Source organism: Notothenia coriiceps, unplaced genomic scaffold (assembly GCF_000735185.1).
Source record: "Notothenia coriiceps isolate Sejong01 unplaced genomic scaffold, NC01 NC01_scaffold00000339, whole genome shotgun sequence".
In the NCBI taxonomy this organism is placed as follows: domain Eukaryota; kingdom Metazoa; phylum Chordata; class Actinopteri; order Perciformes; family Nototheniidae; genus Notothenia; species Notothenia coriiceps.
Window position 1 is genome coordinate 9,206,497 of NW_011333040.1, and position 25,723 is coordinate 9,232,219.

The following is a 25,723-nucleotide window of genomic DNA, read 5'->3' on the forward strand; positions in this document are numbered from 1 at the left end:
GCCACCAGACAGTATAAAGCCTTGGCGGCATACACCTACAGAAAACAATGCAATACACCGTATATTGGTATTTGTTGTCGATTAACCATTAATATATGCTTAATTTTGTGTGCGTTTTCAGGTGTTACTAAAAGAAACAATGTATGCAAATTTAATTATTTTGAACCCTGCTGTTATTTGGGGGGACCGTAACCTTCTCCTCAGGGGGGTCCGGTGGCATGCCAGCCACCACTTTTGAAAAGTTGAAGTTAAATGCATTCAATCTAGGTGCACTTTGAGCACCAAAAATGAATTTATGATAAGTCAGCATCTCAACACTCATATGAAAGAGAGCTGTATACTTTTCAATTAATCAAAAAAATCTTTAGAACATGATCACAGACCAATAGCAAATCGTTAAAACTAGTTTATTCTTTATCCTTATGTTACCCTATAGTTAGTATCTCCTTTCTTTTTATTTATGGCATATTTTACTAATCACTCCCCTTTCAAACTGCTTTTTTTTTTTACTGTCCTATAGTACACATTTGGAATGATTTCTTTAATTTTATACAAACACATGAAATAAGATTAAAGGTGTCGCTCTTCTTCTAGCTCTCTTCTCTCTCTCTGTCTCGCTCGCTCACTAGAGGCTGTGGTTCCTCCGTGCAATGACGGCTTGCGTTTAAAAAAAAAACATATTTGTAAAGTGGGGGCTATTGAGGGCTTGTGAAGATACCGGTGAAGCTCATGTTCGACGTGTTGGGAGACCCCTGCTCTAATGGGTCTGACTACAATGAAAATATCGCGTTACTTCCCGCGGCCGGCCGTATTCCGTCAGCCAAGAAATCGTTTAATCATAAACTTATTTTTGTTTTCTTTTTTTTTTTTCAGGGGGGCCACAGGGGGGTCCAAAGAGTCAGTGTTAGAACCTCCCACTGTGCAGAGTAATGAATGTATGAAATACGTGCGTAACAAGTTTGTGAAGCAGGAGGAAAGCTTCGCGAATCACCGCTCTCCTCTTTTCCTCCAAACCCCGCCCCCTGAAAATATGAGTGACATTATACACCATACACGTGACTGATCTCTNGTTGTACAGTGCGTAGATGCGGCGGACAGACGGGTCTCAGTTGGTTTGGTGTCCTCTGCTTACTTTTAATACTTGAAAATAAAAAACTTTTGGCCCGTAATTTCAATTCCCCATTTCAGCGACCAGAGAGAGGGGGGGATATATCCAGTCTCTGATTGTGTTACGTTATTATGAGAGTGCTCTCATACTTGTTTGATTCTGAAATTGTATATATTTATATAAATATATTTGTGTGTATATTTGCGCATCTGTAGCCTGTTATTGTCTCATTATACCGCACTGTGAATGAATTCAAAGTAAATATATAAGTGGTCATGAACACATCTGTCCATCAGACAGAGGGCTGCTGTGCCTTCTGTCATCATTAATGGACGTCTCTTTAAAATGACCGCTCAGAGGAGAGGAGTTCTCCTTTCTCTAACCGCCTGCTGCTTCCCCTTCTCTCTCCTCAGTTCCCCTCCTCAGTCCTCCGCTCGCATCTCCTGTGGGCGAAACTAAGTCTCGAGGATAGGAGTTGAGGATAGCAGTCGAGGAGGGGAAATTAGAGTATTGAGAAACCTCTCGTGCCTTTAGCTCAGTGTTGTTGTAATTCCCCCTCCTTGCCTGAAGTGGTCGTTGGAGGCATTAGGTAACTCACTGCTCCTTTACACTCACCTTCTGCTGGAAGTGCACCATCTCCATGAGGTTCTGTGCTCCTGGAGAGAGGCTCGTTCCCATCTCCTCCACCAGACACTGCACCTGCTGCATGTCGATGCCGGGGCCCCGGGACGCGCAGGGCTCCAGGGTCTGAAGGGCCACGATGACCCGACACACCAGAACACTGCTTCTACCGCCCAGGGAGAGCAGCTGGGACACAAACCAGAGGAGGACACAACCAGATGATTACATTTATTGAAATCTATGTGCATGAAAAAAGGTTTCCAGAGGCACCTTAAAGATGTCTTAACAGTTTCTACTAAGCAAGAGTCTCTAAAAGGCATAAAACGTCTCTCAAATCATGGCTCACCTTCACTTCACAGGATGAGGACGGATGCTCGAGGATCAGCTGTTTCTTGCAGAAAGGCCCTCTGTCTGAACTGTGGGCAAAAGACAGAGCAGATCTTTAACATCCTATCAGACATTCATTTAACTCAGAACTTTATTAGCACCTAAACGTAAATCAGTACATCGAAAGTATAAAATAGAGAGAGGAGAGGATATGAAAATAGAGGTCACTGATTAAAAGTACATTTAGATTTTCCCCGACAGCATCCCTGGTATCTTGATTCATCTAAATGCTGTTATGTATGGGCTTGATATGCATTTTTGTAATTAAAAAAATATGTATTTTCCAAAAAGCTGTCTGATCAGCTCCAACTTAAAGGCACACTTAGTAGGATTGTAGGCTGCAGTTTGTAAACACAACATGCAGAGTCTACCCCTCCTCCCCAGCTAACCAAGGGTTATGTTGCTGTCCAGCAAGAGAAAGCCAAACCCAGATTCACCTTTGTTATTTCAACAAGTCTACTTTGCACTCCACCTTGACACATTTGCATTTTTTCCTGTGCTGTGCCATTTTCTGAACGTCCTCTCTGATGAGTGCATACAATCTGTCAAATGTGGTGGAGGTTGAAGCATGGAAATATCCCTAAAACAACTAAATTAGAAAAAATGAATGCAGTGGACTTCCGGGATCTGGGGGTCACATGTGAAGATTGAAATGGATTATTTTGTATGAGGTTAAAACCCACAGCCCAAGTGATGATAACAGTGTATACCTGTCTGGCTGGATGCTGTCCTCCCGCTCCCCGCGTACTGTACCGCAGTATTCTCCCGTCTGGTCGTATACCTCCATGGTTCGAGCCTCGCTGATGACCAGTATACGGCTGATGGCAGTGGGGGAGCAGGGGTTGACGTTGAGCATCAGGACACAAGGAGACCCTTCCTCTGTCTGCTCCAACAACACTGGGGGCCCCCTGTGAGAGAAGGATAATTGTTAAAAGTCTCCAATTATGCTATTTTTAGGCATACATTGTGGGTCTCATGTCTATGATGTGTTTTGCTCAAAATACCAAACAGATCACCCATTCTAGCCATGCCTTATACCCCTCTATTTCAGTCCTGTTAGAGAAGTGCTGATTCTGGGTCCTTAGCTTTACCGAGATACTCAGCTAAATGCTGCCGTGATTAAACACCATATCATGTTCTAAACCACATCAAGGATTATTTCTGAAACAGTATGGAGCTCAAATGCTTTTTCTCTTGCGGGTTTACCACAAGGTGAGTTCCTTTTATTATTTCCGGCTTTTTTTACACATACTCTCTCCAGTACATGTTAGCTCTAAGTGCATTGTTTCTGACAGCAACGTTTCTGATAGGGCCGTGGGTGTAAAGCCAGCCCACATTTCCGATATTACTTCATATCGACAGCAAATCTGGATCAGCTCCGTTGTTCCCCCGTTTTTAGAGATTTGGGTACGGAGGAAGAGAGAGGCTTTTTTTTCTGACACTTTGTGAGTTCCCTTTGTGTATAAAAGACATACAAAAGTGCATTTTGCATGATAGGAGGTGCTGATAATTATGCACTTATTACTCATCTATGCCCCTTTTATCAGAAAAAAAAACAGTAGAGAGATTTGTTTTTCCATGTTACACACACATTTCCACATATAATTAAATTAATAGACTGTAGAAGCTTCTGACCAGTTTGTCTTGTCACCCTCTGACTGGCTGAGCTCCTCTTCATGATCGTTGTTGTTACTCAGATGAACAGGAAGCAGGATATCAGCCAAGTGATGTCCCTGAGCATGACAGACCCAGGCAGCTCCGCTCTTCACAGAAATGTCCACCATGATAGTGACGAGGCCTCAGGGACTGTTACCTTTTAGGAGATAGGCTGGGACACAAAGTAGGAAACAACAACAAGTTAAGAGACAGGTTAGGGGATAAGTTTTGGGGGAAAGTAGTATGTTAGGAGTCCTAGGAGGTCCGTCCTCTTAAATTCTCCTTATATGTTCCATAAAAGTGGCCACCCTTGAAATTGTTTCTTTTTTGTATGCCACTAAACTGTGGAACTTACTGATTCTGAAAATCAGAAGGACAGGCTCTCTCTTCTTAGACTATAACATGTTTAGCACATGATTGTGATACACACTTTTCCACTTACACTGAAAAACGAAACAAAACCCTATTCATGTGCAATCACAAATATGAAACAAATATTATAAAAGACACACATTTTTCTTTAGAACAGTATCAAAAATAAGTAAGCTAAATTGAGTAATGTTAAAGCATTCGTTTTAAAGCTTTAATCTTTGTTTTCCTTAAATCCCTAATATTATAACAGTATCATAAGTACAGTTTTCCTATGTATGTTGCTCTCCCCTGATATGTATGTAAAGGATAAATCTATAATCTGACAAGCATCTTTTTTATAATAAATAACCATACAGTCTATGATTCATACATGATATTGAGGTGTAAATCAAGTATTTGCTACAACACAGTAACTGATAATAAACAGTATAGCTTGCCTATACCAAGCTACCTTACCTTTATTGCTGACTTTAAGATCCAGCTGAAATCGTTGTTTAGCTTGTTTTCCTGAATTCTAGCCTCCACATTTCTTAAGAAGTATTACAAATAACTACGGTTGCAGTGGGTAGGGTAAAAGTGTTGATAAAGCAGCCAATTTCTGATTTCTAGCAATCACAGAATCCAAGGCATCGATGGATCGAACTACAGGCAGAAAGCGACTGGATGTTTTGACGTGACGTCATTAAACAGCGACTCGTGAGATGTCAAGCATCCCGGATACTATTTTGGTAAATAATAACGTTTTTTCAGTACAACAAATGAGTTTGTGGGTTCTTTAAAATTGTATATAGTGTTGTGTTTAAGCTTATGGTTTTTTATGTACATGCAGTGAATGGGGAGCTGCAGGCTTTATTTTTATCAGTCTATAATTGTTTTGTGTTCAAGCTTAAGCTAATTTAAACACAGTTGTTATGGTCAGCGATGTTAGCTTGGAGGCTAAAGTTGTGTTTTGGTGTTTTAAAGCTCATTATAATGTATCCTCTATTGGTTATAGAACCCTAAGCTAACTGGTAAACATGTAATTTTGTGGTATCAGAAGTATTCAGATTACTGAATAAAAAGTACCAGACTAATCCTAACCAACTACAAGAAACGTTACCATGCAATACCATAATTTAAGTAGAAATATGTAAGTTTTATCAGCAACATTTACTTAAAGTGCTTAATGTTAAAGCAGTCATTGTGCAGTAACATGTTCCCTGTCAGTGTTCTTCACTTGTATATGATGTATTTGTATACATTACTGCTGTTGATATTTAGGGTTGTGCTTATTTTAACTCCTTTAAATACTATTGTGTATTTTGAATCTACAGCAATGCATCATATTTTATAAGATCACCATATTTGTTCCACAAATCTATAAAAAGTCAACTTTTAATGAGCTCAGAAAAACCTCAGCTTTGAGCTTTGTGATGATCTGTTTTATAAGCTGATCCAAAGGCTTACTTAGCTTAAAAGTATTATAATTTCTCAATACATGCAAGAAAATGTCATGCTTCATTTTATCGCAAACATTTAAAATCAACTTGCTGCATTTTTTCCACTGGATAGAAGTGGAAGAATAACTGGTATCAGGAAATTAACTAAAGATGATAGACAAATGTTATGCATTAACAAGTACAAATCTTACCCCTGAGAACTAGTGGAGTGTAAGTAAAGAGTTGCAAAAGATGGAAAGACTGAAGTAAAGTACAAGTACCTTACATTTGTACTTAACCAGTGTACTTTAGGGCTGCTCAATTAATCGTATTTTAATCGCAACTACGATTTTAGCCTGCAACGATTATGAAAACAACTATTATCAATAAAAGTTCAGGATAATCAACTGTTAAAAACATACTTATTCAATTTCTTTTTCTCCAATAAATGCTGCAACAAAAATAATTGTAGACAAACTATGGCATGATTAAAAGACCTATCTCTTTTTGAAGCAGGGGATGGACTTCACAGAGGGTTATGGAGACACAGTGTCCAGAGTTGCTGCTGCAGCTCGCTCAGGGTGTAGGAAGCGGGTGAGGAGGCTGATAAAGAGAGGTTTCAGTGTGGACTGCAGAGACAACCGTGGCTGGAATGCTCTACACGAGGCGGCAGCTGCTGGCAGCAAGGAGTGTGTGCAGGACATTCTGTCTGCTGGGGGCGGTAAGAAGGGTTATTGTTCAATTCAGGGTTATAGTTATCACATTTTAGAACTGGAAGCAGAGAGTATTTTTGGGGCCAGGGAGGGCTTTTATTTGAGATCATAGAGTTGAATGAGGGAGACGGAGGGGTGGACATTGCCTGAATGTTCGGCCTTCTTTGGATTCGAACCAGCTTTCTAGGCAGCGGTTTACGCATATGGGACCAGCAGAGAATTTATTTTAATTGATTAATGACTCACAACAAATGTTCATTAATATAAATGTAGTGCAATAACTTTAATAAATTAACTTAATAGCTAAACTTGAATTTTAGCAACACATAATGTAATTGTAATGTTTTCCTTCCCTCTGTGATTTGCAGGCTCGTCTGGCGGTGCCAGTGACTATGTGAACTCTTTGACCCATGAGGGGGAGTCTGCATGTTACCTGGCAGCACAGCGTGGACACCTGGCAGCGGTCCAACTCCTCCTGAAGGCACACTCCAACATCAACCAGCTAACAAACAACCTTTCCTGTCCTTTGTATGCAGGTACTTGGACACTGAGCACATTTAAACCTTTATACATATCTGTATTTATGTACATTAACCTGTTCAGATTTGAACTCATCAAATCATTTTTTTTTTCTCTATTCATACTATTACTACATGTTTATTCTTATTTTATTTTATTTTGTATTCTCATTATCATTCTGTTGCTGCTACAACAAGAATCGTATATACATTTCCTTTTCGTGTTACATTTGATATGATTAGATTACATTTTAAGCATCAGTTTTTACGTACTACTTTAAAGCAGATGTGTGTCTCTGTAGTTGGCGTAAAGAAGTGGAATTCTTTACCGAAATGAGGCTGTAAGAACATTTTGTATGTTTAAGAAAATGTATAAAGAAAACGTAATTAGACAGTTTGAAGTTGACTTTTGATTGTGTTCTGGTTTTATGTTTCAGTATTTGTAAGCAACTGTGACTGAAAGAATATTGCTTTTATTTTACTTTTTTTTAAGAAGGGCAGGTAAAAATAGATTTTCCTCTCCCTGGTCCTTTCCACCATGCTCTATAGAAAGAAAAAAAACTAGTATAAGTGTACATGTTTTTTAAAGTGTACATGTTTTGTTTTAAAAGAACTGCCATGTGTGGAATAAACAAATAAATCAATTATGTCTGCAAACTTAACGATCTGTTTTCCACCAGCTGTAGACGGCGGGCACACAGCTGTTGTAGAGCTGCTGGTCAGCAGAGGTGCAGAGGTCAACAGAACACACACCTCGTCTTGCTGGACCTGCCTGCATCAGGCTGTTTATAAGGTAATACTGTAAGTCACAGACACACACAGAACTCTCTGAGGCCAATCCTTTCATAGAAACTTGTTTCTCTTCTCCTAAGGGTCACAGTGATATTGTGCGTGTTCTGGCCAATAGGAGCAACCTGGAGGCACCAGATGACCACAAGATCTCCCCGCTCTTTGTGGCGGCACAGTATGGACAGCAGGAATGTCTGGAAATTCTTGTAAATGCTGGTAAATAGCTGTTTTCTGTCTTTGTGCATGTACTTTTTTTCCATAGCTCCAAGTATACCTTTAGTTGTTGTAATTTAATTTAAGTCAGAGAAAGGGCTGTAACTTCTGCTTTTTGCCAATTTGGTCGCCTTTTTAAAATGTATTTATCCGTTGATTGGCCTATAAACTTTTGATTATGATGAAAATGTCTATCGGCGCCCAAAGCCCAAGACGACATCTCAACATGTCATGTTACAGAGGCCAATATTGATATTTGAGAAGTTCAAATGATTGTTTTTAAAAGAATACAATAAATGGTCAATTTACTGAATTTATGAAGCACTTTTATAGTCAGCTTCACCCATTCACACACTCGCACTATGCAATGGCGAGCAATTCAAGGTTTCATTATTTTGTCCAAGGACACTTTGACTTGTTGACTGCATGGCCCGGGTAACCTTCCACTTGATGGATGACATCTCTATCTCCGTCACTCCACCTCCAGAGCCACAGCCGCCCATAGTCTATTGTCAGAGACCTGATCAATTCCAACAATCGACCTCATTACATACATTACAATACAGGTGCTTTATTGGCATGACCACATCTTAAACATAGTATTGCCAAAACATGCCGCACAAGGCATTACAACAACAACAGTAAATAAAAAACACTTAACATACATGTCGTGGCTTCCTTCCTTGTTTATCTATCAAGCCACTAGACGCCTTAAACAGAAATGTTTCACTCGTTTTCTTTCCTTTATATTACAGTTGAAGAGTTGCTTGGCCTCTGATGGTTTGGATGATGTTATGCGATGTGTTGCTCAAAATAAAACAACAAACTTGTACACATGCAACAAAGAAAAGAGGCCTTTACAATATTCAAAACAAATAGGCACAACTCAAATAAAATAACAAACAACTTAGGTATTCTTTCTTTCTTGATAAGGTTTATATTACATTACATTACATCTCACTTGTTAGACGCTTTTATCCAAAGCGACTTACATACTCAATACTGTGGGCAATCGCCACAGGAGCAATTTGGGGTGAAGTGTCTCAGGGACACAATATTATATTATATATTATATTATATTATATAACTTAATAACTTAAAGGGTAATTGGACGGTTAAAACTGTTCCGCGACAGCGTCTTTCTAGCACCCTGGGAATTGTAGTCTTTTATAGTGTGTTGACTACAGACGTCACAATTAGGTGGCCTTTCTTATAAAAACTAAATACTGGCTCTAACAATACATGTCAACAATACATTTGGTACAACAGCAAAACACCAAACATACTGTACATGCCAACATGATCTCTTCTGGAGTCCCAGCTACTCTCTCTGCATCTGTTTTCACTCACTGCCACCAGAGATCCAGTAAGTAAGTCATATTCATAATCAATTGTGTTTGATTTGGTTCTCACTTTAGGTGCCAATGTGAACAACCAGGCAGCTGATCTGGCCACGCCGCTGCTGATCGCCTCTCAGGAGGGCCACCAGGGGTGTGTGGATCTCCTGTTGGACCACAGGGCCGATCCCAACATATCCTGCAGTCGTGAATGGCCCCAGCTTCCCATTCATGCCGCTGTTGAGTTTGGACACATCGGGTACTGACGCCTAACTAGACATATGGTTGGCCATTGGCTCCTTACCTTCTTAGAGTGTGACTTTGTATACAGAAGCTATATCTAGTTGTGATGGCTAAAAAACATTGCATTACGAGAGAAATTCCCTGTTGGTCCTTTATAATATGGACTTTTTAATGGTTGAGAAGCCAGATTATTGATCACTTTGTACTCCAAGTTATCATCGATATGATAAACAATGCTGTCACAGGTCAGGAGATTATAATTCTGGATGAGGTTGAATCAATTATCAAAAGTTATCAGAGAAACACACTGAATAAATGTTTGCTGTAGCTAACACTGAGATGCCGATATTTTACGTGAAATTGTTTTATTCAGTGTTCTGGAAACTCCTAGGACCCAATACCATTTTACAATGCCACCAATACTCTGTTTTTTGATCATTGTTTTTGATGGAAAGACCCCTATATATAAAATATATTTTTATTATAAAATGTATTGAGTGTTTAACAAATCACTTCTCAGCACTAATTATAATTCAAAACACATTTTACCCTTCTTCCGTGTTGCTGAATGCAAATGTACCCATACTGTTTTTTCTTAACCCTCTCCAATGTTGTCCATCCAGTGTCCTCAAGAGGCTGATAGCTACCACAGATCGTGTGTGTGACCAAGGGGAAGGCATGGTGAGTCCACTGTATGTGGCCCTGCAGTACGATCAGAGCGACAGTGTGGAGATGCTCCTGAGGGAAGGTTACAGCCCAGATGCTCAGGACTGCACTGACCTCCTGGACATCCGTTCCCCGCTCTGCATGACCTTGTGTCGCACATCCAACGAGCCAAAGAGGTTTGTTAAAAAGCACATCTGACTTCCTCACGCACTCCGGTAACAAAATAAAATATATCATTTGTTGAGGTGGGAGAAGTACCCAGATCTTGTACTTGAGTAAAAGTAGAAGTACCAGAGTGTAGGAATACTCTGTTACTAGTCCTGCATTCAAAATATCACTCAAGTAAAAGTACAGAAGTAATTCAATCAAAAATATACTTCAAGTACCAAAAATGACTGCAGATACCCATTTCAGAATAATATATATGATATGTTTTATAATGGTTGATCATGAAAGTGTTCTCAAAGCTGGTAAAGGTGCATCTAGTTTGAAGGACTTTGTATACTGCAGGGTAGCTTGTGAATTGACTCCAGGTGGAACTAAAGTCTGATTTAACACTTGATTATACAGTATTTCACATTATAAATCTAAATCTGTAAAGTAACTAAAGGTACAAAATACATGTAGTAAGTACACGATTAACCTCTGAATTGTAGTGGAGTAGAAGTACAAAGTCACATTAAATTGAAATACTCAAGTAAAGTATAAGTATCTCAATTGTACTTAAGTACAGTACTTGATTAAATGTACTTTGTTACTCCCCACCTGGTTTTGATTAGAATCTCTTTTAGTGAATTAGTGGGGTTGCTGATAGCTGCAGGAGCAAGATGGAGTGAGGAGGACTGGATTTATGCCTTGGCCACAGACAAAACAGACCTGCTACAACTGATACTGAAGCACAGATGGATCCCTCGGCAGGATACTGCGACCAGGAAGTGCTCTGCACCGCATCATCCTGAGAAAACTGTGTTAAAGCTGCCGGAAGTGAGGGACCTGCTCTGTGTGGCTCTAAACCAAGTACACTTTGCCGCCTGCTGGCTTCCGCTGCTACTAAAGGCAGGACTGGAACCTTCCTTGCTGCTTCAGCCCCACATGTAAGACTCTTCTCTCACAAGGGCTCTGCAATATATGATTTTCTAGTCATTGCAATGTCCGCACAAGGATTTTTTTTTTGTCCGTTACACGGGAGTATCAAAACAAATCTGCATTTTTGGGGCCTTTTGTGTTCAGTTGGAAATAAATAAGATAAGATATACTTTATTGATCCCAAACTAGGAGATGTTTTCGTTAAAGCAACATTTTCAAACAAGGCATTTCACATCTTTTGAAAAATAAAAAGAGTTGAAAATAAACAAATATAAACATCTAAATAATGAAAAAAAACGGAACTAAAAAGTCAAATATATTCAAGTTGACTTTGAAGGATAAAAATATCTGAACAAAAATAAACACTATGAAAGGCAACATTGCAGCTAACACAATTAATAAATAGGGTATAATTTGGAAATAATGTCCTGTAATTGTATTAATTAAACAAGCATTTTGTTGTTTTTTTAGTAGAAGAATGGAATCATAAATTGTGCAGGTCTACTTTTTCATTCCATAGTAAAGTATCAGATGGTTGATCAATTTCTTTTGTTTTGCTTTCTAGGTTGGAGCAGGCAGACAGTGAGGTGCTGAATTACCTGCTAGAGTTTGTGAACTGGTCGACTCTATCTCCCCCTTTGAAACATATTCTGGATCGAAGACGAGCAGAGAAGACCTGGGAACCATGTCCTCATTTTGGTAGAACAAGTACACTTCAGATTTGCTTTTACTAAACTGTAGTCAACTTCAGGTTATCACAATTTCCCTTTTTTCTTTTCTCCTCCCTTCCTTCCAGACTCCATCCCCTGCCTCTCCCACACGTGTCGGCTGCAGGTCAGGGTGGTGCTGGGGTCAGATTCACTGATGGGAACGGATGTAGTGGAGCGGCTCCCTGTGCCCTCCCTGCTTAATGGCTTCCTCCAATTCAGAGACATCTCGGAACCTCCTTACACACACTCGCCACAATCATCTCCACTTTCAGAACGCATACATGAATATGAGAGTACACACCAACACCGACATGTTCTGTAACCCCATCCTGACTCCCCCTTTATAATGATTCAAGGTTGCTGAAACCATCTTTTTTATACCGATTGACAGTTTCATTTAAGCTTGTTAAAGCTCATCGTGGCAAACATATGATGTAATGTAACATTTCAAATTATATATACTGACCTTTGCTTTATGGCTGAATCAAATTTATATATTTCAGTCTTATTGTGCATAATTTTATACATATCTCATGACAAATTCATCATGCATTTTAGGAGAGGTTAAAGGTCAAACACTATAAAAAAGAAGTTATGCGGATTTTATATGTTTGTCTACACAGTGAGGCAATGAGTTTTCAAAAGACCGGCACTTGTTTCTGCCAATTTCATGAATGTATATTCTGTATGTATTCTGTTCATTATAATGAAACACTTTCTCAAAATAATTACTTATTATCTCTTGAGAATGACTTACAGTAGTACAGCGGACCACATTTGGGCCATTTTCAAATGAACAAATTAAATAAATCTATTCACAATAGGAATTAATACTTGTAATCTTAATTTACATAATAGGTTTGCATTAACAAAGCACCAGAGTAGACTAAGTGAGCCTCTTTATTATATTAAAAGTTCAAGGGTACTTTTTTGGCCCCTGGCCTGTTGTTATTTTTGGACAAGTGACCCAAGGGTAGAGCAAATTGGGTATCCATGACCTAGTACATCAAAAGATAATGACTTAGTGTTTTAAAATAATGAATGAGTGCCTCAAAATAATGACTAATCTGACTCATTATATTCAGATTCTAAATCAGTATATCAAGATGCTTGTATACATTTGCTTCCATATGTTTATGCGGGCCAGTAGCATTTGTGGTTTATGGTATAAAACCACAAAGTATATTAAGTATTAAGTATTTTTGCTATTGCTCTGTTTTTTATATGAAAATAAAAGCCATTTGTTTTAATTCTGATTGGCGCAAACCTTTGTCATTAGCACCTAGACATATCTGATTGGTCAGCGTCACTGTTCTGTATTTTGACAGTAGGAAGTAGTAGCAGCTTGGTAAAAAAACAAGACAGCTCATTCAGGGGGTCTTCTTGACATAAAACATTATCTGTAATGTAAGGCCGTTAAACCGCACGTCGAGGAAAGATATGCCTTAATGTATTTTATACGTGAGTATGTGAAATGTTTTCTTTTTATCAGTGCTTCTATATGTGTCCTCGTTATCGGCTGTGTTGCTGTAGCTTGCTAGCTTGATTATTTTTGCTTCACCGCATTCAGCGCGAGCTCAGATGATGCAGAACAAACGTGTCATTTCTAGCTGTTCATTTTGCTCACAGAATCGCATACACTTTTTTAATTTCCATTCATCATTGGAACACAGGGGTGAATACGGTGCTCCCCTAATGCTGACATTTCAGCCTTGCCAAAATACCACACAGCAGGGTAGCGTTGGTTCAGAGGCTAACGTCAGCTAACCAAACGCTCATCTGACAGGTACGCTAGGTGTCATTCTCCCGTACGCTTTGCAGAAAAAAGCCACTTTACAGGGTGATGTTGCAGTTGTCATTGTCCACACGTCTACCCCTGGTCCCTGCCAGTGGTCACCGTCAGTGTCACCCCAGTGTTAGCTGCTATAAAGCTGTGTATGGCTCACTGGGATGAAGGAAAAGCAGTATAGTTGATTTGATCATTTTAAAGCTCATTCTTTCAGATCATCTATGTTTTGCATGCATGCAAATGAAGGACCTACATTCATTTGCAAAAGAATGTTTGCAGAAGTAAAGGCATAATGCACACATTCGTGCTCTAAATGATGTATTGAATGTGTGTTTATCTTTGTGTCTTCCTTGCATCTCATCATATAATAGTTATTTATGAATTGTGTGTAATGTATAAATGCCACCATACATATTTTTCATCAACAAATAATGTTTAGTCTATCAAATGTCATGAAAATATATTTTTCAGAGCCCTAAATGCATTTCAGTGGAATTTTCCTTAATATAATTTCAAGTGACGCATAACATTGATGATTGATTGATAAAGGCTATTTAAATGTATCTGAATTAAAATAATAATGCAAGAAATTAAGCTTAGTATGCGTTGAAAGTAAGTCAAAGTGGCGTTACTGCTTTCATTATTGTTATGTGTTATAGCAATGAAGCTTGTTTTATAAATCCAGCTCAAGTGACAGAAAGGTTTTTTTTTATCATTTTGAATTTAAAAAATGTTTTACTTGAAGCTGAGGCTAGCATTACGGAGACGACTTCTCGTCCATACGTCATCCAGATGAGGCATGCTGGAAGTATGCAGCCCGTATCTAGAAGAGATGCTGGAGTCTGGCACCAAACAAGAAGTCTTCTCTACAAAAATCTGCTCATCAAATGGAGGACCAAGCAACAGAGTCTCCAGGTGCTTAGTTTTTATATGAATCTGTTCAGGGAGAAAGATAGTTCTGCTGTGTTGTTGTTGTGTTTGACATTTGTCTTCATATCCAATAATGTGTCATGCAGCCAAGTTAATATTTAGTTTGAGCCACGGCGCAATAACATAATGTGTGAAATAATAGAACAAAAGAAACCAAGCTTATTCTGTCTGGAGAACAGCTTGTGCTGTAATAACAAGGAAAACCTAATGGAAGAAATGTAGAAGTGACATATAGAGTTTAATATATTCACAATAACAATACCCCCCTTTAGTGTTAATAGCTTACATGTACTGTATATGGCCAGGTTTTGAATTGAACAAAGTATTTGGTTACGTCAATTATAATTATTTTACCCCTCACAGTAATGTGGGGAAGAAAAACATGTTTAGGCCCATATTGTAGCAATACCTTACATTCCACACACCTTTGTGTTATGGCTAGCACACTGTCAGTGTCCATAGGTCTGTATCTCTCTCTGGGGTTGTTCCAGGGAGCCCTTAGTTACAGTTGATAAGCCTTTGAATGTGATCATTGTGTCACACTTGTGGCTGCTCCAGTCAGCACAACCAAAAGAAAACTACATCCAAACCAAGTCCTTTGGTTAAGATCTTCTTAAATTAAACACAATGTATATATTTAAATCAAATAAAATAGATGACCTGTCCCTCTTTTACCTTCCAATGTCTCGCTTGTTACAGCATGCATTTTTCAATTGCCCTGATGCATTTTTAATGTCTGTGTATCACATTTTCTTTGGAAAGGTAGCACTCTGGGACCCCTAGGAGCTTCATTTACAGCAGTTTGTAAAGTCCAGTTTTTTGCAGCTGCACTGCAATTAATATAGCTTGTTTACTTAAAAAAAAAACTAGAACAGTTGAGTGTAAAAAGTGTTATTATGCACACATAAAATCCGATATGAACCAAATGTCCTTATTGATGTTTTCATAGGGGAATTGTGTTAAGACTAAGCCCTGAACTATTTCTCTGGGTAAAGCTCTGAAAAGGCCTGACAAGCTATGAAATCAGCTTTTGACGTGCCAGTGGCTCTCAATGTATTGTTTCAATGTACTGTGTTGCTCAAGGTGAAGCTATAGCATGTTTTTATGGATTGGAAGAGATAAAATGTCTCTTGTTATTTATCAAGAAGTTTTATATCGCCATTGAAGCTCCTAGACACAGGCAATATTAGAAGTACAACACGAGGAAATGGGAGGTATTTCTTCAGCCAATGTGCTCTATTCACTTGTTGATACATGTTCTAACTGTCACCAATGTTCAAAAGCTTTATGTATTGACTAAATCCAAATCCAGACTTCCAGGTTTTCTAATCAGCTGCTCCTTTTATGTATCTTTCTCTGCAGGAACTGATCCTACCTCTGCTTCTGTTGGGTCTTCTGATACTCATCAGCACCCTGAATCCTCACGTTTATTATGGAGGCATGAGCACCATGGACCTGGAGCGCGAAGACCACTTCTTCAAGGGCTTGGGCTACACACCAATCACTAACATCACCAACCACATCATGGAAGAGGTGGCCCAGGAGATGCGTAAGATGATCTTGACAACTGTTGAATTAAAATGGGATAGGGACTGAAAATGAAAACTAGAAGGTTTTGAGGCAAATCTACTTTCATCCTCCTTTTTGTGTCCTCAGACATGCAGGATCATCTGGAGATGTTTGCCAGTGAGGAGGACCTGGAGAACGCCAGCCTTTATGAGCCTTCCAGCTACGTCGGTGTGGTGTTCCTGGACAGCTCCGCCACGTCTTACAGGCTACGCTTTCCGTACAACCACCTGCCCTTTCCCAGCGATTACACAGAATCTATTGGTATAGTCTAATGGGGAATTCTTTAATTTGCCTCCTGTATTTATATATATATATAAAATCTTCTTTTCAACGTTTTCAAACCCCCTCTTCAGTCATTGTGACTACTAAAAGTTTAAAATTACATAGACCTAGTATATAATACACTCTGCCGACAACAAGAATATTTGTATGAAGACACCATGCTAAAGATTTGAATTTAAATGATATCTTAAAAGAATCAGTTGTCAATCAGTTGATATCTAAGAAATGACATCCAAATCAAATGTAGGTAGGTGTACGTCAAACGATATGCCTACGATATGACACACCACACACTATAGAGAAACTATATTATATTAGCTTACTGTATATGTAATGTAAAGACCATCCAACAAATGATTTCCTTCCAGAGCTGAAATATAACGTCCATATGTGGCCTGACCTTATGTTTTTGTCTTTGTGTTCCTCTAGCAAACTGTTTTACCAGCTCAGTGAACTGCAGAGCGGCTAACTACTGGTACTCTGGCTTCATCCGCCTGCAGTCCCTGATCGATGCAGCCATCATCCAGGTGAGTCAGGCCAGAGAGGAGCACAGTGTTCTCCAGTGCACCCCCCCTAAAGAGGGAAGAAATGGTGCGTGTGTTGCGCAGGCTAACATATAATGCAACAAAGAAAGTGTCTATGGTTCCTGGTCGGTCTGTGCAGTCATAAAGCTAATGTTTTTAGAAAATACATGAAGGGTTTATTGTTATTCCAAGATGTCAAAGGTACAGTTGTTCAAGAAGGCTCTGTTATAGTGATGAAACTATGAGTCAATTACATACAATGGCGTATTAAGGCCATTGTTGAAAAAATGGGGCATATTTATTTGAGAAAGTTATACATCTAAAAAGAGAAACTATAATATTCCTTTGAGGCTGATTAGTCAAAAATTACCTACAAAATAATTTCTACATTTAAGTTTTTTTTATATTATTATTAATATAGAAATAAATGTTGATGAATGAATCTGTAATGATTAGGATCATAACTTAATGTTTAATGGTGTGCTTGTGAATGGTCCATCTTTATTGTACAGATGCAGACAAAGCGTTCTGTTAGGAGTGAGATGGACCTCAGTGTAGTGATGATGGGTCAGCCAGGCTCTGTGGAGGTGCAGAAATTCCCCCACGCCCTCATCTCCATCTACCTGGTCCTGGCCTTTACGCCCTTCGTCACCTTCCTCATCGTCAACGTGGCAGCTGAGAAGGAACATCGCCTCAAAGACACCATGACCATGATGGGGCTCTACGACACCGCTTTCTGGTGAGGAGCAGGAGGCCCTCAGTCACTGCAGTTTCAAATCATTTGAGTATTGTTTACATGAAAATCATTTGTAGAAGCTGCTTTCTTTGAGATTGTGTATGCTTATGTGTTCATGTTGTCAAACAGGTTGTCATGGGGTCTCCTGTACGCTGCCCTGGTAACCACCATGTCCTTCCTAATGTCCATCATCGCTACGTACACGGCCCTGTTCCCTAACAGTGACTTCTTGGTTATATTCCTCCTCATCTTCCTCTACGGAATATCATCGGTGAGTAGAGCTTTCATAGAGGGAAACTAGTACAGATATTGGACACATTCATATCCTCTTATTTACGTCGAGCCATGCAAATAGTTTTGGTTTCATTATTGTGCCTTTCATTAGTTTTTATTTTGTGTCAATACATTGATCATTAAAACATTCCATTGCCCAATTCCTTCACCAAATGATACAGCTATGTATTCAGCATATTGTCATAGCTTTAGTTCACATACAAAATATATGTTTTCTAAAGAAATGGCTGCCCCTATATTTTTTGATATTGCCAAAAAGTTTGTAAAGGGAATGATAAGTAAATAATGCTGTCATCAAAAAAGTTGAACCAGTGTGAAAGACAATGTTTACATTTGGCATTTTTGCATGAGAGCTCAGTGTGCACATACGTTTGCATTAACCTATTTTTCTACTAAAATTGTCACCTTGGAAACGTTTGACTGTGAGCATACAACTGTAAGGACTTTTCAAATGTAGGTAGAGCTACTGTAGGAGACCTCACTGTGTTGGTTGGTTTGATTTATGCAAGATTTGTAACTCCAATGGTTTAATATCTACAGTAGGTTGAGATACATTAGGTCTTAAGTGATTGCCCTCAAACTAGAAAGAGAGCAGCATTTCAAGCAAGACGTTTTTAAGTTGGTCATCTTGGAGAGTGAACTCTTTCCAACTTGTTTTGATTTTGAAATTGGTGCAACGTCTCTAAGGCAATATCTTTTACCTGAGTTTTTATTACAGCCCTGTTTGGTTTCATCTGTTGGTGGATGATGGGAGTCATGGAAGAAATTAATTATTTTCCTTCTTCCTATCTCCCTTTGCTTTCTTTGACTCTTTTCTTGTTTCACAGATCTTTTTCTCCTTCATGATGACCCCGCTATTTAAGAAGCCCAAGTTTGCCAGCACAGTGGGTTCCATGCTGACGGTGGTGTTCGGCTGCCTGTCCCTGTTCACCGTGCTGATGAAGGACTTCCCTCAGCCTCTGGTCTGGCTCCTCTGCCTGCTCTCCCCCAGCGCCTTCTCCATTGGGATTGCACAGGTAACAAACACTTACCCACAAGATGCTCCACCGGTCATCTTCCAGAATATGCCTTTTTATGAAATAAAAAAAATGCGTTTTTTAATCCATCTACTTAATGCAAATGTTTGCACATAAAAAAAGAGTGGTAATGCTGCAAGGAAAATTCTAAATGTTGCAAAAATATTTGTTATGGTATAAGGATAAAATCATGTTCAACGTGCAAATTGTTATATATTTGGAAATAAACTTGGCTAAAATGAATACTGGCTAGTTGCTATTATTCCCCTCCCATGATGCTTTGCCTTCACCAGGTTCAATACATTCAACATCTTATAACAATCAGTAACTAGCTATGAGACATTAGCAGCCCATCCTTTGGCCACAGATGGTCATTTTGTGTGTGTGTGTGTGTGTGTGTGTGTGTGTGTGTGTGTGTGTGTGTGTGTGTGTGTGTGTGTGTGTGTGTGAGTGAGAGAGAGAGAGAGAGCGGTGTGTGTGTGTGTGTGTGTGTGTGTGTGTGTGTGTGTGTGTGTGTGTGTGTGTGTGTGTGTGTGTGTGTGTGTGTGTGTGTGTGTGTGTGTGTGTGTGTATACACACACACACACACACACACACACACACACACACACACACACACACACACACACACACACACACACACACACACACACACACACACACACACACACACACNCCCGATCAGATTTGCACCCACTTTGCGTATTTTTGAAGGACCACTTATTCTCCCGTGCTTTTTGCAGACTACCTATACAGTAAGACATGTCAGTCTGCGCTTTTAAATTGGGGTTTGATATTGTTTTTACGTCACGTATGAGAGTTGTCAGTCTGTGGCTTTAAGTAAGGATGTATTGTCCTGTGTCTAAATTTGTTTTATGTCCCATCTCTTTTTTTCTTTCTTTTGTAATATACATGTATTTATTGATGTACAGCACTTTGGTAAACTCTGTTGTTTTTAAATGTGCTATAGAAATGAAGTTGGATTGGATAGTAGACTGGTCTGTTCAAAACAAAGCCATTAAATCATCAGCCACAGATTTCGAACTAGACGAGCAAAAATGTTCCCGTTTCCTGGGTTGAGGAGTCTTTCCTCCGGGTTTAAGTTATAATGTGCAGTAGAAACAACATGCAACGATGTCTTGTATTATTCTTGCTAAAAAAAACAGCTCACAATGTTTTTACGAAAGTATATAATAAGCATTCTTATTGCATTATACACAAGGTCTTTGAGCAGTGGCGTGAGGGCCTGATATATTCTAAAAAATAATATTTGAAAACGTACTAAGAAAAGGTTTTTTTAAACATTTCTTTTGTTTTATTTTTCAATAATTTTACCAAAATAACTTGATTTAATTGTATTTAAAATAACATTTCCAAATAAAATCATGCTCCCAAGGTCACTTAGCTCAGAAAATAAAGTATTATAGTGGGATCCAACATCTCCCAGGCTGTTGGGCTTTAAGACAAAAAATACCTTGAAAATGGTGATGTATTAATCGTAAATAAAATAAATAAGACAAAAATAAGAGAATGAGATGAAGTGAGATGAAGAGAAGATGAAGACAAGATGTCAGGAAGGAGATTGGAGATGTTCAGCAGATAAGAGCAGGTGGATGTATTATGTATATATGGATGTTCATATTGAGGTAAATACATCTGCCTCGTGGCTCTGATAAATCCAACCTGTGCTTTGTTTACCCCTCATCTCAAAGATGGAGGATCCTCCGCGCAAAATTGACAAATTGCCTGACCTTAGTACATCCAGCGAAATCCATAATCTAGTTTTGTTAACATGCCCCCCATTATTTGTGCAGTCCTCGCTGAAATGCAGATGCAACAAGGAGAGAGACCTTCGAAACGGTTTGATGAATACACAGCGTGTTTCTGAGGCAGAATGCGTTACATTTGCAGCTGAAAACAGGCCATAGAAAATGTGTTTTGAGTCAAACTGTAGGTCTGAATGAAGCTCAGTGTTCAATCTCATTATACTATGTCAAGGGAGCTGACACCAACCAGTGTTGTAGCTCATGTTGGATTAACAGTGAAATGTTGTAAAATAATTGAACATTATAACATGTATGCAATCAGGTATTTCTCTCAAAGAAACAAGTTACACTAATTGAAGTAAATCTAAATGTTATCTTAGTTCTGACGCTTCAGACTCATCATCCACACACTTATTGACATGTGATTAGGATGGATCTATGAAATATGGATTAATAATTTATCAGCATCAGTTTCTGTGTTGTTGTAATGTATGTAGTGATGGATTTTTCCAATAACACGCTGATGATGAATGACAAGGTCAAGATTGAAGATACATCCTGATGGCCTTCACACTACAGAAATATCTTGTGAGAGTCAACCTGATAGAGGACCTTGTTGCAATGCTTATGATGAGATGTCAACAATATGTCTTAAATTAGTATTCTAAACAGAGTAGTGTGTTGAATCCTTATGTCTTGCATTTTAAACAGATACAATAAAAAAAGTGAACTTACTGTTGTGTTCAACTTCTGCCAAAAACTGTACATTTTGCCACAGCAGCCACAGGACACATGAACTGTCCCCAGATGTTGGCCACAGAAAGGACAAAACATGGCAGCCTAAAAAGACATACCTTGATGTAGTAAATCCATTTAATCGAGTCAATGAAAAACACATAGTCTAAATAGTGGTTAAATCATGTTTACCGTTGAATCTGTGTTTTGTGTCTCTCTCCTTGAATGTCTTCTCTATATTTGTTCTTGAGCATGTCTAATGCACACTATCCTGTCATTACTTTTTCCCTCTTCACATTTTGTCACTTCTCCACCGACCATAGTTACATATAGTATTGCTAAAGGTCTGTATAGTTGCAACATCCATACACAAATGCATACATATAAACAAACTGCTAAGAATTTCTCTGTCCTCCCTTTTAACAATGTTCTTCCCTCACTTTATCTTCTTTTCACGTGAAGCTCTACTCTCCTCAGCTGGTGTAGTAGTTACTGTAGGCACGCTAACGCTAGCTGCGTAAATATGACGCTATTTGTATAAAAACAAACAAAACGTACCTTCTTATAAATCGACTTTGTCCACTTCAATCAACTTCCTTTCCTCCGGCTTCAATTTCCATCACGCTCGTTCGTTCTCTCTATGTCTGGTCAGACATCTATCTGTTCCTTGTAGCGCGCCTTCTGGAGGCCTGGTATGGAAAGCCCAAAGTGCCATAATATGCACCTAGATTTCGCCCCTTTAAAAAAAAAAAAACGGCCGTATACGCGCGAATATGCGGACCTCCGCGAAAATACGGACAAATATACGCGCGAACATACACGCGAATATACGTGTGAATATTCGCACGTTTTGTATGATAATGAGCACCTCCTTCTGATTTCCATAGACAATACATTTAAAGTTTCTTCAACCAATCAGTGAAGAGTAAAGCCAGACCAAAGCAATCTGTAGATGAAAAGTTCCTGACATTGTGAGGCTATGTTGTGAATTGTACATTATTCCAGATTCAGGGGACTAAGTATTAATTTGCCTTTGAATATAATAAATATATCAATCAATATATCAATCAGTGGCGGCCGGCCCATAGGGGCACTAGGGGCGCCGCCCCACCTCTTCCCACATACAAAAATAAAAAATAAAATAAAATATATATTTAAAAAATATATATATTTTATATTTTTAATGAACAAGGTAAATATCATACAATTGGTATCAGTAAAATGTATAATCTACAATAAAATCTTGTTTAAAATTGTGTTACGATGTCTAAAGTTCATTCGCTACACTATCTTGTTAAATTCCTCTGTAGATTTTACTCCTTTTTATGGGAAGGCAGGTGTGAGGTCTCCCAACTCCCCTTTACCATTCTGCGGAAATTGAAAAATTTTTCTGTTACTTTTCGTCCAATATAACTATAGTCGCCGCCGACCACCTTTTATAAAAACCACCCCGACAACTATATCGACTACCATTTCGTTAAGAAAAAAACCCTCTTTACTTGGGAATTTACCCCTGATGAGGACCACGTACAGTTTACCGGGTATTTTGTACTCAAGATCTCGTCCTTGTTGGTCCGACTCCCAGCCGCGACTCATACGATTTGATTGACGCCAGTCGGTCGGAGGTAGAGCCCTTTCTGTATCAAGGTTCGGTCGGAAGATGCACCTATAACGCCGCGCGCTTATAGGATACGTAATGCCATCTCTCATTTTTTTAGTAGGAGACGCACAAATCTACTCTTGAATTTGCTTTTTTGACAGGTCATGTTTCTCACGTAAAGTGAAGTCCACACTATCGTCCTGTAGGGTAGATCGAGTGAGTCTTCTTTAGTCCTTAGTAAGACTACATGTCAATTTTTATTTTAATGTAAACTTCGAGTATATCACTCCGATCAGTAGGGACAGGGTTTCCAGAAAATTTTTTCCAGAAAAAGCTCACCTCTGACGAACTGGCGTCAGATTTTGATCTCCTCTCTTGAGCGACGAGTTCCCCGATGTTGATGTTTGTTCTACTTGTATAAAACTGCACCTAAATTAACATTGTGTGCAAAGTTTACTACGCTTCATTTGTTTGTATGACTATGCCTATCATTTTTCTACCTTAACTTTATTCCAATACTGTTCAGACGTCGTTCTGCGTCCGTTTTTTTGGAAAATTTTCACGCAAAACAAGAGTTTACCTCTAAACCGATTCTCGATTTGCAACATTTACGAGGCTGGCGGTGTGAGTATTGTATCGGTATGATCGTCCTGAAACAGGTGAAGGTTAGTTGAAGGGAAAGGAGGCCGAAGTTAAAGGGCAGTGCGAGCAGCTGTATTTATTTGGTGCGGGCTGACATAAGGCGGTACTGGAGTCTGTCAATACACCAACAAATGAACAAATTGAGCGAGAATGAGATCAAAGACTTAGGACCAGTCTCGTATACATTGGCTACTGTCAACCGCTCCAACGCCCGATATACTCAGCATACTGTGCCGCAGACACAAAAAAAAAGACCCCTCAGTAACTTCTACTTCACGCCGACGGAGGCATGTGGCCTGCCGGACCATACGCCACGTTTTATTCGGCGCTTTTCAATCGGTATTGATGGTGGTCAAGGGGACCGTGGGGGACGCAATGGATACTATGATGGGTCAAGGAGTTGCTCAGATTTTTTGTTGAGTGCAGTTGCGTGCAATAGTTTTGCACCGCGTGGTTGCACTCGCGAGAGCACTGTTTTATAACTGCCGCGCGACTAACCGACTTTAATACAAAGCCGCCGTGTCAAATGATAACTCTGAAAACGTTGCACGACCTACGACGACAAACCGTCGAGCCCCCGTCGCGGGGCATTACTATTTGAGCTTACGTCCGTGTCGGTCTCGTCTTTGTACACTGANGACTGACATGTCTTACTGTATAGGTAGTCTGCAAAAACCACGGGAGAATAAGTGGTCCTTCAAAAATACGCAAAGTGGGTGCAAATCTGATCGGGGGGGGGGAGGGGCAAATCGTCTCAAGCTACTAAAACAGGTTTAACTCAAGCAACCAGATTTGTATTCTTCCTGTTTTTGTTTTTAATAAGCAACCACATTAAAGTATTTGTGTTGCACTGCCAGTCTGCACAGGGGTTCTGGTGTTCAATCCTTCATCATCGGTGTAACTGTGTGAGACAAAGAATGAATGTAATAAAAATTGGATTTCCATGATTATAACGAATAACAGGTATTTATAATCCTCGCACAAAATTGACTTTATACTGCAGTACTACATCAGAAGTTGTCAATCACTTATTGACAAAAGATTAGGCCAATCGGTGCTGACACTTCTGGTTTTGCCCATCTCTTTTCAGAAGATAACATTTTTTACTTTCAAAGTTTTAAGACAACCCCATATTCCTTCCTGAATCATGAATCAATATCAAAAATAAAAATAAAAAACAGAGCCACATGTTCCTAAAGCGGCCCTTAAGGTGCCCTGTAGAGTTAGTGATCACTGGTCACGCTATGGAGCAATGTATTTTTGAGTGGCTTTTTGGTGTATTGTACCATTTCACACGCACAGAAAAGATGTGAACTGAAGGATTATTTGAATTATTTGAAGTATTAAAGTAACATGTTATGGCAGGAAAGTTAAATCTGGTATATTCATTTTAAGAATATACCAGATTTAACTTTCCTGCCATAACATGTTACTTTAATACTTCAAATAATTCAAATAATCCTTCAGTTCACATCTTTTCTGTGCGTNTGGGGTTATGGCTCTTGAAGGGGAGCGGTCTTTATGGCTCCGTTGCCTTTCAAAGGAGCGTTCAAAAGGAGGTCGTTCAAAGAGCCGTCTTTTAAAGGGCGGGTTACTAGGTTTATCTGCGAAATAATCACCAGGATAATGATTGACTGTATTGTCAGACCTAATGTCAATAATCTGCATTGTAAACATGACAAAAGGTGGCGCCATATTCATGTCAGTGAATGTATTTTGAATGTAGCCTCCAGCATCCAACTGCGTTTTCGCGTTTGGCTCATTTTCCATCCGAAAAACACGTTGTCTACCTGTCCTGTACCACTTGTTATGACTTCTCTCTCTCGTGTATTCCGTTAAGACCCACCCCATCTCACTCCTCGTGCTGAAACCTGGTGTTCACTCTCTGTCCTAAACGGACTCTGTCCCCTGTGAGCCCAGTGTGCTCTGATTGGTCAAGCGACGTGCAACTGCTCGCGAGGAGCTGCTGTGAGGAGCAGACAGGGTTTCCGTGTCGAAGATAG

General features: G+C 39.3%; 3 protein-coding genes across 6 annotated transcripts in view; 2 read left to right on the forward strand and 1 right to left on the reverse strand.

The window, feature by feature from the left end:
* The window catches only part of cunh10orf88 (chromosome unknown C10orf88 homolog), an 80,146-nt gene extending 75,346 nt beyond the window's left edge, over positions 1 to 4,800 (reverse strand). The window contains exons 1-5 of the mRNA XM_010770495.1: positions 4,601 to 4,800; positions 3,752 to 3,944; positions 2,827 to 3,024; positions 2,076 to 2,145; positions 1,724 to 1,915 (exon numbers count right to left, since the gene is read on the reverse strand). Of these exons, the coding sequence (XP_010768797.1) occupies positions 1,724 to 1,915; positions 2,076 to 2,145; positions 2,827 to 3,024; positions 3,752 to 3,900 (609 nt within the window). The 5' untranslated portion in view covers positions 3,901 to 3,944; positions 4,601 to 4,800. The remainder of the gene's footprint in view (positions 1 to 1,723; positions 1,916 to 2,075; positions 2,146 to 2,826; positions 3,025 to 3,751; positions 3,945 to 4,600) is intronic.
* Positions 4,801 to 4,822: 22 nt separating this feature from the next.
* Positions 4,823 to 13,087, forward strand: asb3 (ankyrin repeat and SOCS box containing 3). Of its 4 annotated transcripts, none has more exons than XM_010770508.1 (10): positions 4,823 to 4,872; positions 6,076 to 6,283; positions 6,644 to 6,811; positions 7,474 to 7,586; positions 7,666 to 7,798; positions 9,214 to 9,391; positions 9,999 to 10,217; positions 10,821 to 11,135; positions 11,693 to 11,826; positions 11,924 to 13,087. In XM_010770508.1, exons 1-10 carry the CDS (start codon positions 4,846 to 4,848, stop codon positions 12,157 to 12,159), a joined length of 1,731 nt encoding a protein of 576 aa, XP_010768810.1. In that variant the 5' UTR covers positions 4,823 to 4,845; the 3' UTR covers positions 12,160 to 13,087. The 4 variants fall into 4 exon arrangements, with proteins under 4 accessions (XP_010768810.1, XP_010768818.1, XP_010768824.1 ...); XM_010770516.1 differs by having other exon boundaries at positions 10,833 to 11,135; XM_010770522.1 differs by having other exon boundaries at positions 4,847 to 4,872; positions 6,079 to 6,283.
* Positions 13,088 to 13,604: 517 nt separating this feature from the next.
* Positions 13,605 to 25,723, forward strand: part of abca5 (ATP-binding cassette, sub-family A (ABC1), member 5) — a 46,393-nt gene continuing 34,274 nt past the window's right edge. The window contains exons 1-8 of the mRNA XM_010777207.1: positions 13,605 to 13,623; positions 14,372 to 14,541; positions 15,919 to 16,105; positions 16,213 to 16,386; positions 16,837 to 16,934; positions 17,444 to 17,670; positions 17,797 to 17,938; positions 18,789 to 18,977. Coding sequence (XP_010775509.1) covers positions 14,419 to 14,541; positions 15,919 to 16,105; positions 16,213 to 16,386; positions 16,837 to 16,934; positions 17,444 to 17,670; positions 17,797 to 17,938; positions 18,789 to 18,977 — 1,140 coding nt within the window. The 5' untranslated portion in view covers positions 13,605 to 13,623; positions 14,372 to 14,418. The remainder of the gene's footprint in view (positions 13,624 to 14,371; positions 14,542 to 15,918; positions 16,106 to 16,212; positions 16,387 to 16,836; positions 16,935 to 17,443; positions 17,671 to 17,796; positions 17,939 to 18,788; positions 18,978 to 25,723) is intronic.